The sequence below is a fragment of the Myripristis murdjan genome, chromosome 13, assembly GCF_902150065.1.
Source record: "Myripristis murdjan chromosome 13, fMyrMur1.1, whole genome shotgun sequence".
Classification (NCBI taxonomy): Eukaryota; Metazoa; Chordata; class Actinopteri; order Holocentriformes; family Holocentridae; genus Myripristis; species Myripristis murdjan.
The window spans coordinates 13,856,360-13,869,950 of record NC_043992.1 but is presented as its reverse complement, the minus strand read 5'-3'; the positions used below and the strand labels follow the sequence as shown (position 1 = coordinate 13,869,950).

The following is a 13,591-nucleotide window of genomic DNA, read 5'->3' as shown; positions in this document are numbered from 1 at the left end:
CAAGCAACAGAAACATATTTCTATTTGTAAAGGAGGAATTCTTTGTTTTTCTTTTTTATGTTTTTAATGGCAGCTTCAGGACGTGTGAGCCAAAAGACAAGTGTCTACCTTTTGCCTGTAAGATGCAAAGACGTTTGAACTGAATTTGAATAGAGACATGTCATAAGCACACACACACACACACACACACACACACACACACACACACACACACACACACACACACACACACTCAGGCACATAAACACATACCTATTCATATCTAGCACATACTATATATAGACATACACTGACAATCAAGCGCACACACATGCAGACACTTTTGAATGCACAAGCACACACACACACACACCCCTGCTCTGAACCTTACTGCCTGTGGTCTCAGAAGCTAGTTTGTCATTTTTAACCTTGCGCTGCTAGGTGCACAGTTAGGGAGGAGGGTAGGAGAGGGTCGACTTACTGGGGAAAATGAAGGTATTTTTAGGTTGTTTGTTTAGGTAATCCGTTTGTAGCTCCCAGACGACAGCCTGTCTGGGGCCACAAAACACCTTGTATTGTGTGTGTGTGTGCGTGCCTCCGTGACCTCAGCGCGCGCCATTGTGTGTCTGCATTGTGTGCATCCGCGTCCACGTGCGCATACATGCCACTGCTGTGTGTATGTGTGCGTGTGTGTGTGTGTGTGCGCGCGCATTCAGTGAGTGAGTGTACATAAAAAACTTTCCTGGGTCACTAGCTCTTCAACAGCTCATGTCAGCCCGACGATGCCGCGCCCGGCCTGCACTGTGGCTGTCACTGCCTTGACCTTTGACCCCTGCCGGTGTCACTCAGGCCTCACTCGCTCGCTCCACACCGCTTTCCTCCCTCCCTCTCTGTCTCTTTGTCTCCGTCTCAGGGCACGGCGCACCGCCGTGGCTCTAGGAATGAGGTCATTTGCTCTCGTGGAAGTGAAACCTCCACCAACTTGAAACTGTGTCAGCCCGCGTTGGCATGCAAGCGCCCCTGACATTAACGTGCACTCCTACGTTTGCAGTGTATATGTACGTATCCTCGCACTTGTGAATATGTGCTATGACCTCCCTAACCTGAGGCTAGTTGAACCTGGCCTTGCAGGGGGGTTGTGGGGGTGTGTAACAGGAGCCCGGGGTTAATGGCTGCTGGTTAGACTGGGTTACTCCGCTAATGCGCAGCGTTTTAGCCTTTCGCTTTGATGTGAGGACAGACACGCAGGCACACTGATGATGGGAAGAGGCAAACAAAAAGAGCTGCGAGACTCAGATGCAACAGTGAGCTTTGAAGTAGATGTGTGGGCGCCGCTGGAGAAGAGCCAGAGTCCAGTTTCTGCCGCCGTGTTGTTGTGTTTCTTGGACTCGTTTGCCCTCTGTCACTGCGAGTGCGCCCGCCGGCCCCTGCCTTTCCATCTCACGTTATCACTCGCGCTCTTTATAGTTTCTTCCAGCACTCGGGGTGGTGACATGCACTTGGCAGGTCCGCGGGCAATTCGCGCAGCGCTGGTGACACGCAGCGTTCCCCAAAATGTGTGCGTAATTTCCTTGCTTTTCTTTTCTTTTCCAAACGCTGCCAACATTGTGTTTCGACACTCTTGAACAAAAAGGGTTTTATGCAGCACCAGGAAATGGTTCTTTAGGTTTGTACCGTAGCCGAATCAATTTTGGTTCGATAAAGAACCCCTTTAGAAATGCTCTCTATAGCACCAGCAGTCTTAATGAAATGCTTAAAAAAAAATGCACCTTCTCTTCTTTTTTCTGATCTGCTTTTTTTTTTTTTAAATCGAGTTTCTACCATTACCCGTACCAAAGAACCATGATAGGTCTTTCTTTTTCTGTCTCCATTTTTCTATAATTTTCTCTCCCTTCCTTTCTACAGCCGAGCCACGATAACTAGGCCCAGTATAGACACAAAGGTAATGATATTGGCAGGAATATCAGCCGCAGCTATTGGAGGTCGTGACATGACCACGCTATGCTTGTTCAAAGAGTGATCACCGTCTGTACCCATAACCTCGCGCGTCACCTTTCACATCTCCGGCCGTTTATCAGCACCGCCCGACAGGACTCAATTTATCTTTTCCTCTCCTTTCCCTCACTCTCTCCTTCTCTCTCACACACACACAGGAACACATCGTGGCTCTACCCGGATTTCTGTGCACCTCTCCCCTCACTCCCCATCCCTCCACATCTTTGCGTCTCTTTTTCCTCGCTCCCTCCTCATCTTTCTTCCTCCCTTCACATTCCGACATGGTGCGAGCCTCTGAGGGATCGTCTTTTTTTCCCCCCCTTCCCTCCGGCCAGTATTTGACGGCTCTCCGCGGATCAGGGAGGATCAAGGTTTCTAATCCCACAGACGTGCCCACCACGCCAGGCTAGAGTAGACACACCTCTGCCTTGGGCTGGAGGTCTGCAGCTCTGGTTCCCTGGTGCTGCTGGACCCCACAGCCCCAAATTAAATTCCACCACTCCCACAGTGAGGTTGTACCTCACACACACACACACACACCCCATGGTATGTTTGATACACATACATCACTGTGTGCACACGTGCATACATGTTTACACGCCAAATCGCCCACCTGATATCTACATTCTTGCTTTGTTGGTTGTTGTGAAACCAGGGGTTTTGGTGTGTGTGCATCCAGGGGCATGCTTGGATATATTTGTGCTTGTATTTATGTGTGTTTGTGTGTCTATAAACCTGCATGTGTGCTTGCATTAACCTGGGCAATATGTCAATATACTGATATTGTGATATGACTCTTTATATCGTCATGGATTTTGAATATTGGAATATGGTGATATGGCATAAGTGTGTTTTCCTAGTTTTAAAGGCTGCATAATCCTAAAGGAATGCAACTGTCTGACATTATTCGACTGTTTTCGCTGTTCTATCATGTGCATATACACTAATTATTATGTGCATATACACATATACAATAATAATTACTAATGATTGTTTACCAAAATCTCTCAAATGTAAATATCTTATGAAAGCACCAAAAGTCAACTTTGTGGTATTGTGACATTTTGTCCATATCATCTAGCTCTACTTTGCAGGAACCTGAGTGTAGACTGTGCATTCTTCCCTCTACTTACAAATCATTCAGTCCAAGTGTGTGTGTGTATGTGTGTGTGTGTGTGTGTGTGTGACCGGGGAGAATGAGCCAGTGTGTCATTGCCTCTGCCATCGTGATTAGAAAAGGGGGATCTCAGCTCATTAAAATGGGCATTGCGTCCAGACTCAGGGCCCATCAGATTACAGAGCGACCCTTTATTGCGAGGCTTTTTGTCATAACCCCTAACTGATTACCACGGGCCGGCCTTTGATTCCCCACTGAACTGTAGGCCCAGAAGAGAAAGCGTGGAGACGAAGGGAGAAGAAAAGACCACCTACTATCATCCTGGCAGGATAGAGAGAGCTTAAGATAGAAATCAGAGAGAAATAGGGAGAGAGAGGGAGAGAGAGAGGGAAGAGAAGAGAGAGAAAACACTTCTCAAGGTGTTTGCAATCAGCCTCCCATTGTCAGATAGCGAGGCAGCCCTGGCCGTCCATCTGAAGAGCTGCTTCGCCACTTTGTGTCCGAGGCCCAGATCGCGCAACATGATTGGAACGTTAATAGAAGTTTATGATACAGCATGTGATCCAGCTGACGCGACAGATGCACAGAATAAATATAGGACAGATAATGGGTCGTGCACACAGATACCCCTTCTCTCTCTCTCTCTCTCTCTCTGACACACACACACACACACACCTCAAGATCAGCAACACATTGCCCCGGATCAAAGGGATTTCCGTGCGATGGTGAAGCGATGGATGAAGTGCAGAAAAAGCATGGTTGCCAGACTGGAACTAAATCTCTTCCGTCTTCACCCCCCCTTCCTCTTGTTTTTTGTCTCTTTTCCTCTCTCTACCTCCCTCCCTCCCTCCTCGTCTCCGTCTCCTCCTCTCCTCCTGGCGAAAGTACTCTATTCTCCCTCTTTTCCGGCACAAAGAAAGTGGCAGAGGCCCTCTTTTCCTTTCATAACCTCTCTCTCACTCTCTCTCTCTCTTTTCCTCTCTGTTTCTCTCTCTCTCTCTCTCTCAAATAGTCCACCCATGCCCACTTGATCGCTGTCCACTTCTCTCTCTATCCGTCTTTCCCTGCCTATACATCTGTCCATCTCTCTTTATAAAACCCACTCCCCCCCTTCTCTCTCCGTCTGTCAGCCAGGCAAGAGAAAGGCAGAGAGTAAATACGGGGAAAAGGAAGAAGAGGAGGGGAAAAAAAGCAAGCGAAAGAAAAGAGGTAGAAGAGGGGCGAGAGAGCAATAGGGAGAGTGTGCAGGAGAAAATGGAGGGAGAAGGAGGGGAACAGGCAGCGAAATGGGGGGAATAGAGAGCGAGAGAGAGCGCGCGAGAGAGAGAGGGAAAGAGGGCTGCAGGGTTGTGTTGGTAGAGAGCCGGGGTATTGATTCAGGGCCTTTTGACATGCTAATTTGCTTGCTGACTGCTTTAATCGCTCCCTCTTCCCATCGCGGGCTTCAAAGGGAGGATGCTTTTCAAAAATGAGGGAGGAGAGGAGAGGAAGAGAAGAGGATCGTCTGGGTCGAGAGAGAGAAAAAAGAGAGAGAGCGAGCAAAGGATTTTAGATGGCTATTAAACCCCTCTCTGACATTTTTACATTCGACGTTTAGCTGATGCCAGCCGACTATACCTCGTTAGCCGCACTGCAAAAAAATGTCCACCATAATAGCTCATTTAGTCGCCCATCCAGCCTTAAAAAAAAAAAAAAATGCATTTTCCTTAAAACATGTGGGAAAAAAAATGGACCAATTTGGCTTGAGATAACTTCATCTGCTTGCAATGAAAATCAGCAGTCATGTCATTTGGATGCTAGTGACCTGCCTTATCCTGTTTTTGTTTCAACACACTGACATTTGTTTCGACAGCAACTCCTGAACCAGGTGAGGCGACATTGGAAATAAGTGAAATTATTTCAAGACATTGGCCAATTCGTGCCACTTTTTTTTTTCTGACTGATTGAGGCCAAGATGGACATTTTTTTTTTGCACTGCAACTCAAAACTAACAGCTAATCCTTGTCCTCTATGCATTTTATGTCCTGTTGGAGTAAAAAAGTAAGTAAAAAGTCATTTTAAAAAGTCATTTAGATTGACTACCTATTTTCCTTACAACAGATCAGAAAAAAAAAACTGAACAAAAATATTTCCGATGCAGTTTCACTTGTTTAAGGGATTTTCCGAGCCAAGAATGTCAGCGCAGTGAAACAAGTTAGACACAAGTGAAATTATCTCACCTCATCGGCGGTGTGTTCCACTCGTTTTAAGAAAAATGAGCATTTACGGCTCAGTGGGAGGGGAAATGACTTGTAAAGATGGATATTCACCGCAGTGTGTGATCCATCTGTGCACGTCCTCCGTCTTAAGTGCCGAGCTACGATCGGCGAGCCCATGAGCGCCGCAGCCATCGGCTCGGGTCACGCTCAACCACCGGTGGCTTCCTGCCCTGCACGGGGCAGTGAGAGCAGGCAGGAGAGGGGTGATGAGTGTCAGGAGCTGCAAGGGGAACAAACACTCTGGCAGGACGGCAGCCCGGGCAGGAAAAACATTTCAGCACCTTGGTTAATGATGGCTGAATTACACCTACCCTCCCCCCTGACCGGTCGACAGAGGATTTCTGTGCGTTTGAAGGGAGGGAGGGGGGACTTTTCTTTTCTTTTTTTTTTCTTCTTGCAACATAAGTGGAGCTAAAAAAGGTCTACAGAATATAAAAAATGCTTTAAGCAATTATTTCGGCAGGAAGGGGAGGGCGGTGGAGGATAGCAGCGCGGCTCATGAGACATTTTGTCCTCTCTTTCTGTATCCGTTGTTCTTTCCTGGTAATAGATTCCTCGGCTCTATTCAGCAGCACAAAATGAGACTCTCTGGTGGCAGGGAGAGTGATGAGTACATTCACCTCCATTCTGCTGTGCTCTGCTCTGCTCTGAGTGTGTATGTGTGTGTGTGTGTGTGTGTGTGTACAATGCATGCTTAAGCACGTGTGCACATATTTGTGAATGCGTGCATGTCTGAGTCTGTCACTTAACATGTCCTTTTTTTGCATGTACAGTACGTGCGCTCAGGTTCTCCCAGTTGGAGTTTGCCTTGATACATGCTTGACTACAAATGAGCGTGTGCAAACGTGCGTGTGTGTGTGTGTGTGCGCACATAGACATATTCATGTGTGTGTACCTGGGCTTGTCACAATGTCTTCTATTCCTTTGGCATGTGCGCATCCACATTTGTTTTGTTTGTTTTATTGTGTGTGTGCACCCACATGCTTGTGCATGTGTGTGTATATGTGCGTGCGTGCGTGTGTGTGTGTGTGTGTTAGCGGGAACAGTGACGGGTGATGATGTTCAGTGTGGCGCTCCTGCCTCCCTCTCAACAGTGAAGGTAATCTCATTATTCAGCCCACTTCCTGCTGCTGCCACCAGAGACAGGCTGTGGAACACTAACCACCCTGACGACCGAGCGGAGAGAGAGAGAGAGAGAGAGAAAGAAAGAGAGAGAGAGGGAGAAGGGGAGAGAGAGACAGAGAGAGAGAGAGAGAGGAAAGAAGACGAAAAGGGTGTGCGAGATTGAGAATGGGTGAAAACACTTAAGTGATATTCTGCAATAAAAAAAAAGTTGCAGGAGGAGAGAGAGAGAGGGGGAGAAAGAAAGAGACACGGGGTGAAGAAAAAAAATATAATAATAACAATGCAAATAATTCATTTGTGTGCATGCGGAAATAGACTACGGAAGAGGAAGGGGAAGGCAGGAAGAATGAGAGGGGAGAGCAAGGGACTGAGTCTGTGTATTTAAAGCCATCGGGGACCAGCAAGCTAAATAGAATTACGTGGCGAATTTAGCATGATGCTCCCAAGTGCATATTTAACACTGTCAACAGAGGGAGAGAGAGAATGGGAGACCCAGATACTCCCGCACAATGGCTGGAGCACAGGGGAGAAGAAACCTCATCCCTAAAACCTCTTAATCCAAATACGAACGAGAGTTTTGTAGCTCAGCAAAGACTTCTAGGACTGGGAAGGAAGGAGGGAATTTGGGGGGTTGGGGTGGGGGGGGTGGGGGTACACACTTACATCATGATCCTGCGCTAAGCTGTTAAATGCGCATACACAAGTTTTGAGGGAATCCACCATGGTGTTGGGGGTTAAACGAGAAGTATGGCTCCTGTTGCTCAGTGAGTTGAGCGCTGCGCTGGTGCAATTTATTTATACAGCAATTATCTATAAAACAGAGTTTACAATGCGCATCCCATAAAAGCAGTGGGAAACAGAATGCAAAGCATAAAGATTAATTACACTGGGGCCCAAACGAAATAAAGAGCTGGAAAGATGAAAGAAGTAAAATGAAGAAAAAAAGAATGCATTACTTCTATTTCTATTTACTTGTAATAATGCTTAGGAGCTTTAGGAGTGTGTGAGTGTGTGTGTGTGTGTGTGTGTAGTGAGTGGAGGGAGGTTGCGGCGGTTAGCAGCTCAACCATGAACTAGCAGTTTGAGGTGTCAAAAGCGTCTGTCACCTTCACGCCTCAACCAAGCTATACCCTAAACACACACACACACACACACCAATAAATGAAACGTAAAGGTGCACACACACACACGAACACACCCCAAATGTGCTGATTCTCCTGAATGCACATTACCCATGTGCAGCAGAACTGCACTCAGAGCACTCCAAACATTTCCCTGACTCGCTGACAAAAATATGAACAAATTATGATATATTATTTCCCTATACTGATATACACAGCCCCTGCTTGGGGCCACTCATCAAAACTCCCACCCCTCTGCAGCGGGGACCCCCTCACCAGATGAGGAGCGAGGGGAGAGGGACACCCTGACCCCCCACCCATCCCCAAGAGCCGAGGGAGCTTAGCGGCAAAGGGATCCCGAACGCAAACAGACACAGTCCCCTCTCCCCAGTTCAGGGGCCCCTTCACCTTGGTGCCCTGGTGCCCCTCTCCCGTTGGCCCTGAGCGCGCACCCTAGCCACCCTTGGCCCACCTCAAGTACGTACACACACACACTAAAGCCGCCACCCCCGTTCCTCGCAGCTGTCAAAACCCTGACGTCTTAATCAATCCTGCACCCACGACCCTGTCAGACGCTGCCGTAAGATGGATGCAGAAGGGGATGACCCCTGACCTCTGCCAGGGGTGGAGAATACAGCCACCCTCCCCCCTCCCCGCTTTTCGCTCCCCGTAGCATCGCCAACCTCAGTCAGCTCTGCGGCTGCCCCAAACAATGATGGAGGAGAGCCCATTCATCCTGGGCTGGGAACCAGGGGCCAAGGTGCCCTTGTAACCCCGCACGTACACAAGACAAGCAGAGGCACACCAGCATGGAAGCACAAACGACACACACACACACACACACACACACAGTACACAGTACACACACAGATAAATTAGGCTTGCCTGCACCCTAGAAAACTTTAAAAATGTAAGACCAGTTCAAGCCAAATGGACGAATGTGTGTATTTAGACTGACATACAAACTTATTAAACCTTTTCCCCAAGCCTCATAAAACAAACTACGAAAACACACACACACACACACACACACACACACGCACACACGCACCCTACTCCTTTTACCCCTTGATGCCCAACCCCCGCCCCAAACCCAGCTCCTGTGTAAGTCCCTTGGTCAACATGGTCTTATAAGAGCGGAGCCCCTTTCCCATAGAGCCCGTCACACTGGGGAATATTAACCAGCTCATCAGTGCACTTGAAGAGTGACAGTGGCCACCACCTTTTAACCTGGCAAACACTGGGACTGACCCCACACCGCCGCCTCGTGCAGCCATGCAGACTCCCGCACAATCTGCTTTGTGTCCAGCATCGATTCTGAAGTGCCACATTAAGGCAGAGACGGTAGAAACGCTTTATGGGGGGATTTTATGGTGGGTTTCATGATTTGTACCAAGCTGAAAGTGAATGGAATGGATATATTGGCCCGTAAACTAATAGCGCACTGTAAATTTAAACAAACCATATCAGCTGCTATGAAATGTGAACTAAATGGATATATTGGCTTGAAAAGCAATATTGCCAGCACAAAGGCTGGCAGATGCTACGAGACTGCATTAGTCATATAAAATGAAGGTTTCCAAATTCTTTACGGGCCTCTTTGGAGGGCACCGGGTATTTATCTCAGCTGAAATTGAATGAGAGCGATAAGAAGTCTTGCCGCTATTTCCATCTTGCAGGCGAAGCAAAATTATGACAAAGATCAGTGTTCTCATTTTGACTTGAAACAGGAGAGGTCATGGTTGTACATTTCACTTTAAAAAGCCATTTCAGAGGAGATTTACCTTAGTTCTGTGTCTAACGACCCGCTGCTCTCTCTCCCTCCACTCACCACCTCTCTCTGCTCGTTTGAAGCCGACTCCGGGGATAGAAACCTGGACCGAGCCATCGAAACGCACCGACAGGGGAGATGGGCAGCGCTCCACGGAAATTCTTACCGCCGAAATGTTATCCTTTCACACACATGCATACAAAACCATCTGTGACCACTCACACCCCCTGTGCCTCCCCACCTCCAAACAGCCACCGCTACCCCTAAATCACCAGACCTGTTTGTCATGCAATTAGTCCTCCGAGATAAAGGCTCCCCTCATAAATTAGGAGAGGTGGAGTGGTCCGTCCCCCTGTTAATCACCCATGCCCAGCCTCTGACCCCATGCAGCAGCCCCCCATTTTTTGTTTGTGTGTGTGTGTGTGTGTGTGTGGCAGGGATGGGGGGGTGCCATAAACCTGCCTGGCATAACGGCCATTCGCCTGTCTGACCAGCTGACAACCTGCCCTCAACCAGGCACCACATGCTATTATGTATATGTCTAACATTATACACATATTAAACACCAAACAGCGGCTGAATCCTATAATTTACTACACACGGCTGCATGTCTCAGTGCGCTGTGCCAATACACAGCATGAATGCAAGTTAAACCGGTGTTACGTTTCAGAAAAAAAAAAAAAAAATCCTGGCCTGAAATCTGTGAAAGCACAAATATGGACAGACCTGTTGGCATGTTGCTTCCTTTGATGTTCGTCGAGCGTTGCGAGGCTGTATCTCATAATCACTGGCACGGGGACAGATGTATCATGCTCACGATTTGAAAAATCTGGGAGCAGAAACTCCCCATTGACCTTAAAACCTCATCAAACAGCATCATTTTGGGGTCACGGTGAGGAGAGGCTAGAATAAATGGCCACAATGAGCTTTTCCCCCCCTCACCAAATAGCACCATTTCAACCCCATCTCACTGCCGTGTATTTTCACTTCTCTCATACCTGCCTGGAATGATAAACTCTCTCTCTCCTTCTCCCCTCTAAAGGTGTCTATCTCTCCTCCTCAGCTTTGAGTTCCATTGGGAATAAGCGAAAGAGCTAGTGGTGGTGAGAAAATCAGTGACAGTGCGAACCAGTTTGAGCTCTACCCTTCTCTTGGTGTCACCAATCCTCATGGGAAGCATCCCGGAGCACAACACCTCCCAACAGACCCGCTAATTACTCCATTTACAATCATCATTGCCTCCATCACCCAGCCAGATACAAGGAAGAGGAGCACAGAGAGTGGGAGGACGACGAGAAAAAACACATAACCAACAGAGTGAGAGGTGTGTGAATAAAGGAAGGGAGGGAGGAGAGAGAAGGACAAAGAGAGAAAAAAAATGGGGAGAGACACAAAGAGGCAGAGCGAGAGGAGGGGGGGAGAAATGATGAAGAGATAGGCTACTGTATGGAAAGACGTCACTGAAAGGGAGAGAATCATATATGAATAGAGAAAGGGGAAAAACAGGCAGTCAGTCCAAAAAAAAACAAAAAAAAAAAACAAGACAAATGTCAGTTCTTTACCTTGGCATTCCGCATTGCGTTCCTCGTATCCAGGATTGCACAGGCAGTTCCCAATGGGCACCAGCCACTCTCCGTCTGCCCCGCAGTACATCTTGGGAACCTCCTTCTCCTCTGAATTATCCACGCATGAGCCACGCACCTCCACAAGCGAGGAGGTATCGGCCCCGGTGATGGTGTCGGGAAACTGGGCCAAGTTCCGCACCGATAAAGGACATTTCTTGTAGAAGACCCTGACGGAGACCAGCGCGATGCACGCTCCAACATCCTGGAAGGCCAAGTAGAAGCCCTTCCGGGTCAAGGCGCCCACATCCCGGACCTCCGTGTTCAGCTTCATGATGCGATCGCCAATGTCCACCTGCGTGAAGCTCTCGTCAGCGGCGACGGTGTCGATCTTGCCGAACTGGTTCTCGCGGATGTAGCGCTCTTTGTCGTTGTTGGACTCGTAGTAGTAAAGGTTAAAGGTTTCCTTGCAGGTTCCCATGACCCCCGGCAGGCTGTTGCAGTCTCGCAGGGTGAACTTGATCTCGATGTAGACACGCTGGGCGCCACCGCGGGGAATCCAGTCGGTGCGGAGCCAGTTGTTCTGGTTGGGCTCCATGACGTTACACACCTGGTACGTCCGGATGGGAATGTTCTTCTCATCCATAATGCTCACCTCCTCCCACTGGAGAGAGGACACAGGCACAGAAATGTTAGAGGTTTAAGAGGAGCGACCTCACTTTGGTTTCCTAATTTTTTTCCAGGTTCTTGTTCTTGGACTTAAAGCATATTGCTAGCCTTTGCTAGTGGGACCCCAGTACAAGTGACTTCTTTTGAATTCCAAACCACAGTTTAAAAAAACCAAAGGATTAATGTCAGAACAATGGGAAAATTCTACAGCAGCCTGAAGGGAATCATTTTTACGGTGACAAAAAAATATCAAAAGAATATCAAAATCATCTGCTCTTCAAATTTAAAGAGAGTGTCAGTTGTAAAAAATAATTAGCACACATAACAGTGAGCCCAGAGTGAGATACTGTGAAAAAAAAAAAGCATGAGAGAAATATCAGTCAATATTTGAGTCTCAGCAGAGCAATTAATTGATGGCTAAACTTAATGCATATTTTATGAATGGTGCCTAATAGACTTGTTAGGGCCTAATATAGAATCATAAAGATATTAATATTCATGGCCTCTCTTCAACTGTGAGAAAGGAAATTTGTAATTAGTTCTATGCCTCAGTAAAGACTACTGTTCAATTACGTGGGGAGCAGTATTGACAACCCTCGACACACACACACACACACACACACACACACACACACACACACCTAGAGGCTTATGGCTTAGAGTATCGGGGAAGAAAAAAGGAGTGAAAGGAAAACAGGGGATTAGTGGAATGTAAGAAGTGAAGGTTTGTGAATCAGTGCTAATGATCTAATGTGTGCCTGCTTTTCATCTGCATACATGATGGGCAGACATTTTCCACGGCACACATGTTCACCGCTGTTGTTAGTATGAACTCATAGCAGAGAGATGCTGACATGGGGCGCATGGATTACGTTATCCAGCGTGGCCTGGCTTATTTTTGCCGAGGGGGAATGTTTGTTTTACTCATGATAAAGTTCCCCCCTCGACAGAGCACCGTTGAACAAATACAAGCATGTCTTGAGAGCCTCAAAGCAGCGTGCTCTCTTAGGTTTTTCACAATGTGTTTTAAATATAGTCTTTGATTGATCTGGGTTGTAAACAAGAGCAGACAAGCCTTGGCTGTCGTATCGTAGCCCATTTAGTGAAAGTCTACAAAACAAAACAATAACGACACAGTGGGAAATATGGGCTAGAATGCCAGATTTGATTTGATGCCTGATCATAAACAATCTGGGCCGAGGCTTTATTTTCCCTGGAGTGGGGAAGATAACACTAAACATAGCTGCAGCTGTATGATTTGAGAAAGTGTCTATCAGTCTCTGCTGCTCCGTTCCACTCTGCTTTTCTCCGTTTGCCCCCCTTTTGTTGTGGAAATCAAGCAGCCCCGAGATAAGGCCGCACCTTTCCCCGATAGCAGGGAAAAGGGAGAATAGGGCCAATTGGTCGTAATGAGAGGGTGAATGCAGCCTTGCCGAGGCTGCCAGGACCCTGTCAATCATTTGTTTGTGATCAAATGGCCGAGGGGAGGACCTGAGCACAGCATTGGCCAAGTTCATTGAAAAAACCTCACGGACAAAGCAGGCGGCAGCTGCATGAGGTGAAATTCTGTTCCTCTGGGTTGATTTTTATGGTCCGACATGGCTGTTGCTAATTTGTATTAATTTGTCACCAAACCTTAGAGGCTGGCTTGTTTCAACTGTCAAATTTCCAACAGGGGGACAAGCAGAGCAATGGCAGGACACCATTTGAGCAATGTGATAAATTCTTTGATATCAATCATCAAAATCAGTTTAGAAAGAGCACACGTCCTGAATTCTACCCTAATGTGATTATTTTAGATATAGCTTCCAAATAACTTTATAGTGTTTTTTTTATTATTATTATTATCTTTGCCCTCCATTATAAGGATAGAAACAATGAAGTCAAATTTGGACATGGCAAGCGCCACACTTTGCCATGCCCAATCAATGCCCATAGCATGACTGTGGCCCCTGGGAGGGCCCTAGCCCCCCCACCCCCACCCCTTATCAGAG

The 13,591-nt window shown here is 47.4% G+C and overlaps 1 protein-coding gene across 3 annotated transcripts in view; it reads right to left on the bottom strand.

Moving 5' to 3' along the window:
• Positions 1 to 13,591, bottom strand: part of epha4l (eph receptor A4, like) — a 58,111-nt gene that overhangs the window by 41,586 nt on the left and 2,934 nt on the right. For all 3 annotated transcript variants that reach the window (XM_030067031.1, XM_030067032.1, XM_030067030.1), the window contains exon 3: positions 10,929 to 11,592. In XM_030067031.1, coding sequence (XP_029922891.1) covers positions 10,929 to 11,592 — 664 coding nt within the window. The remainder of the gene's footprint in view (positions 1 to 10,928; positions 11,593 to 13,591) is intronic.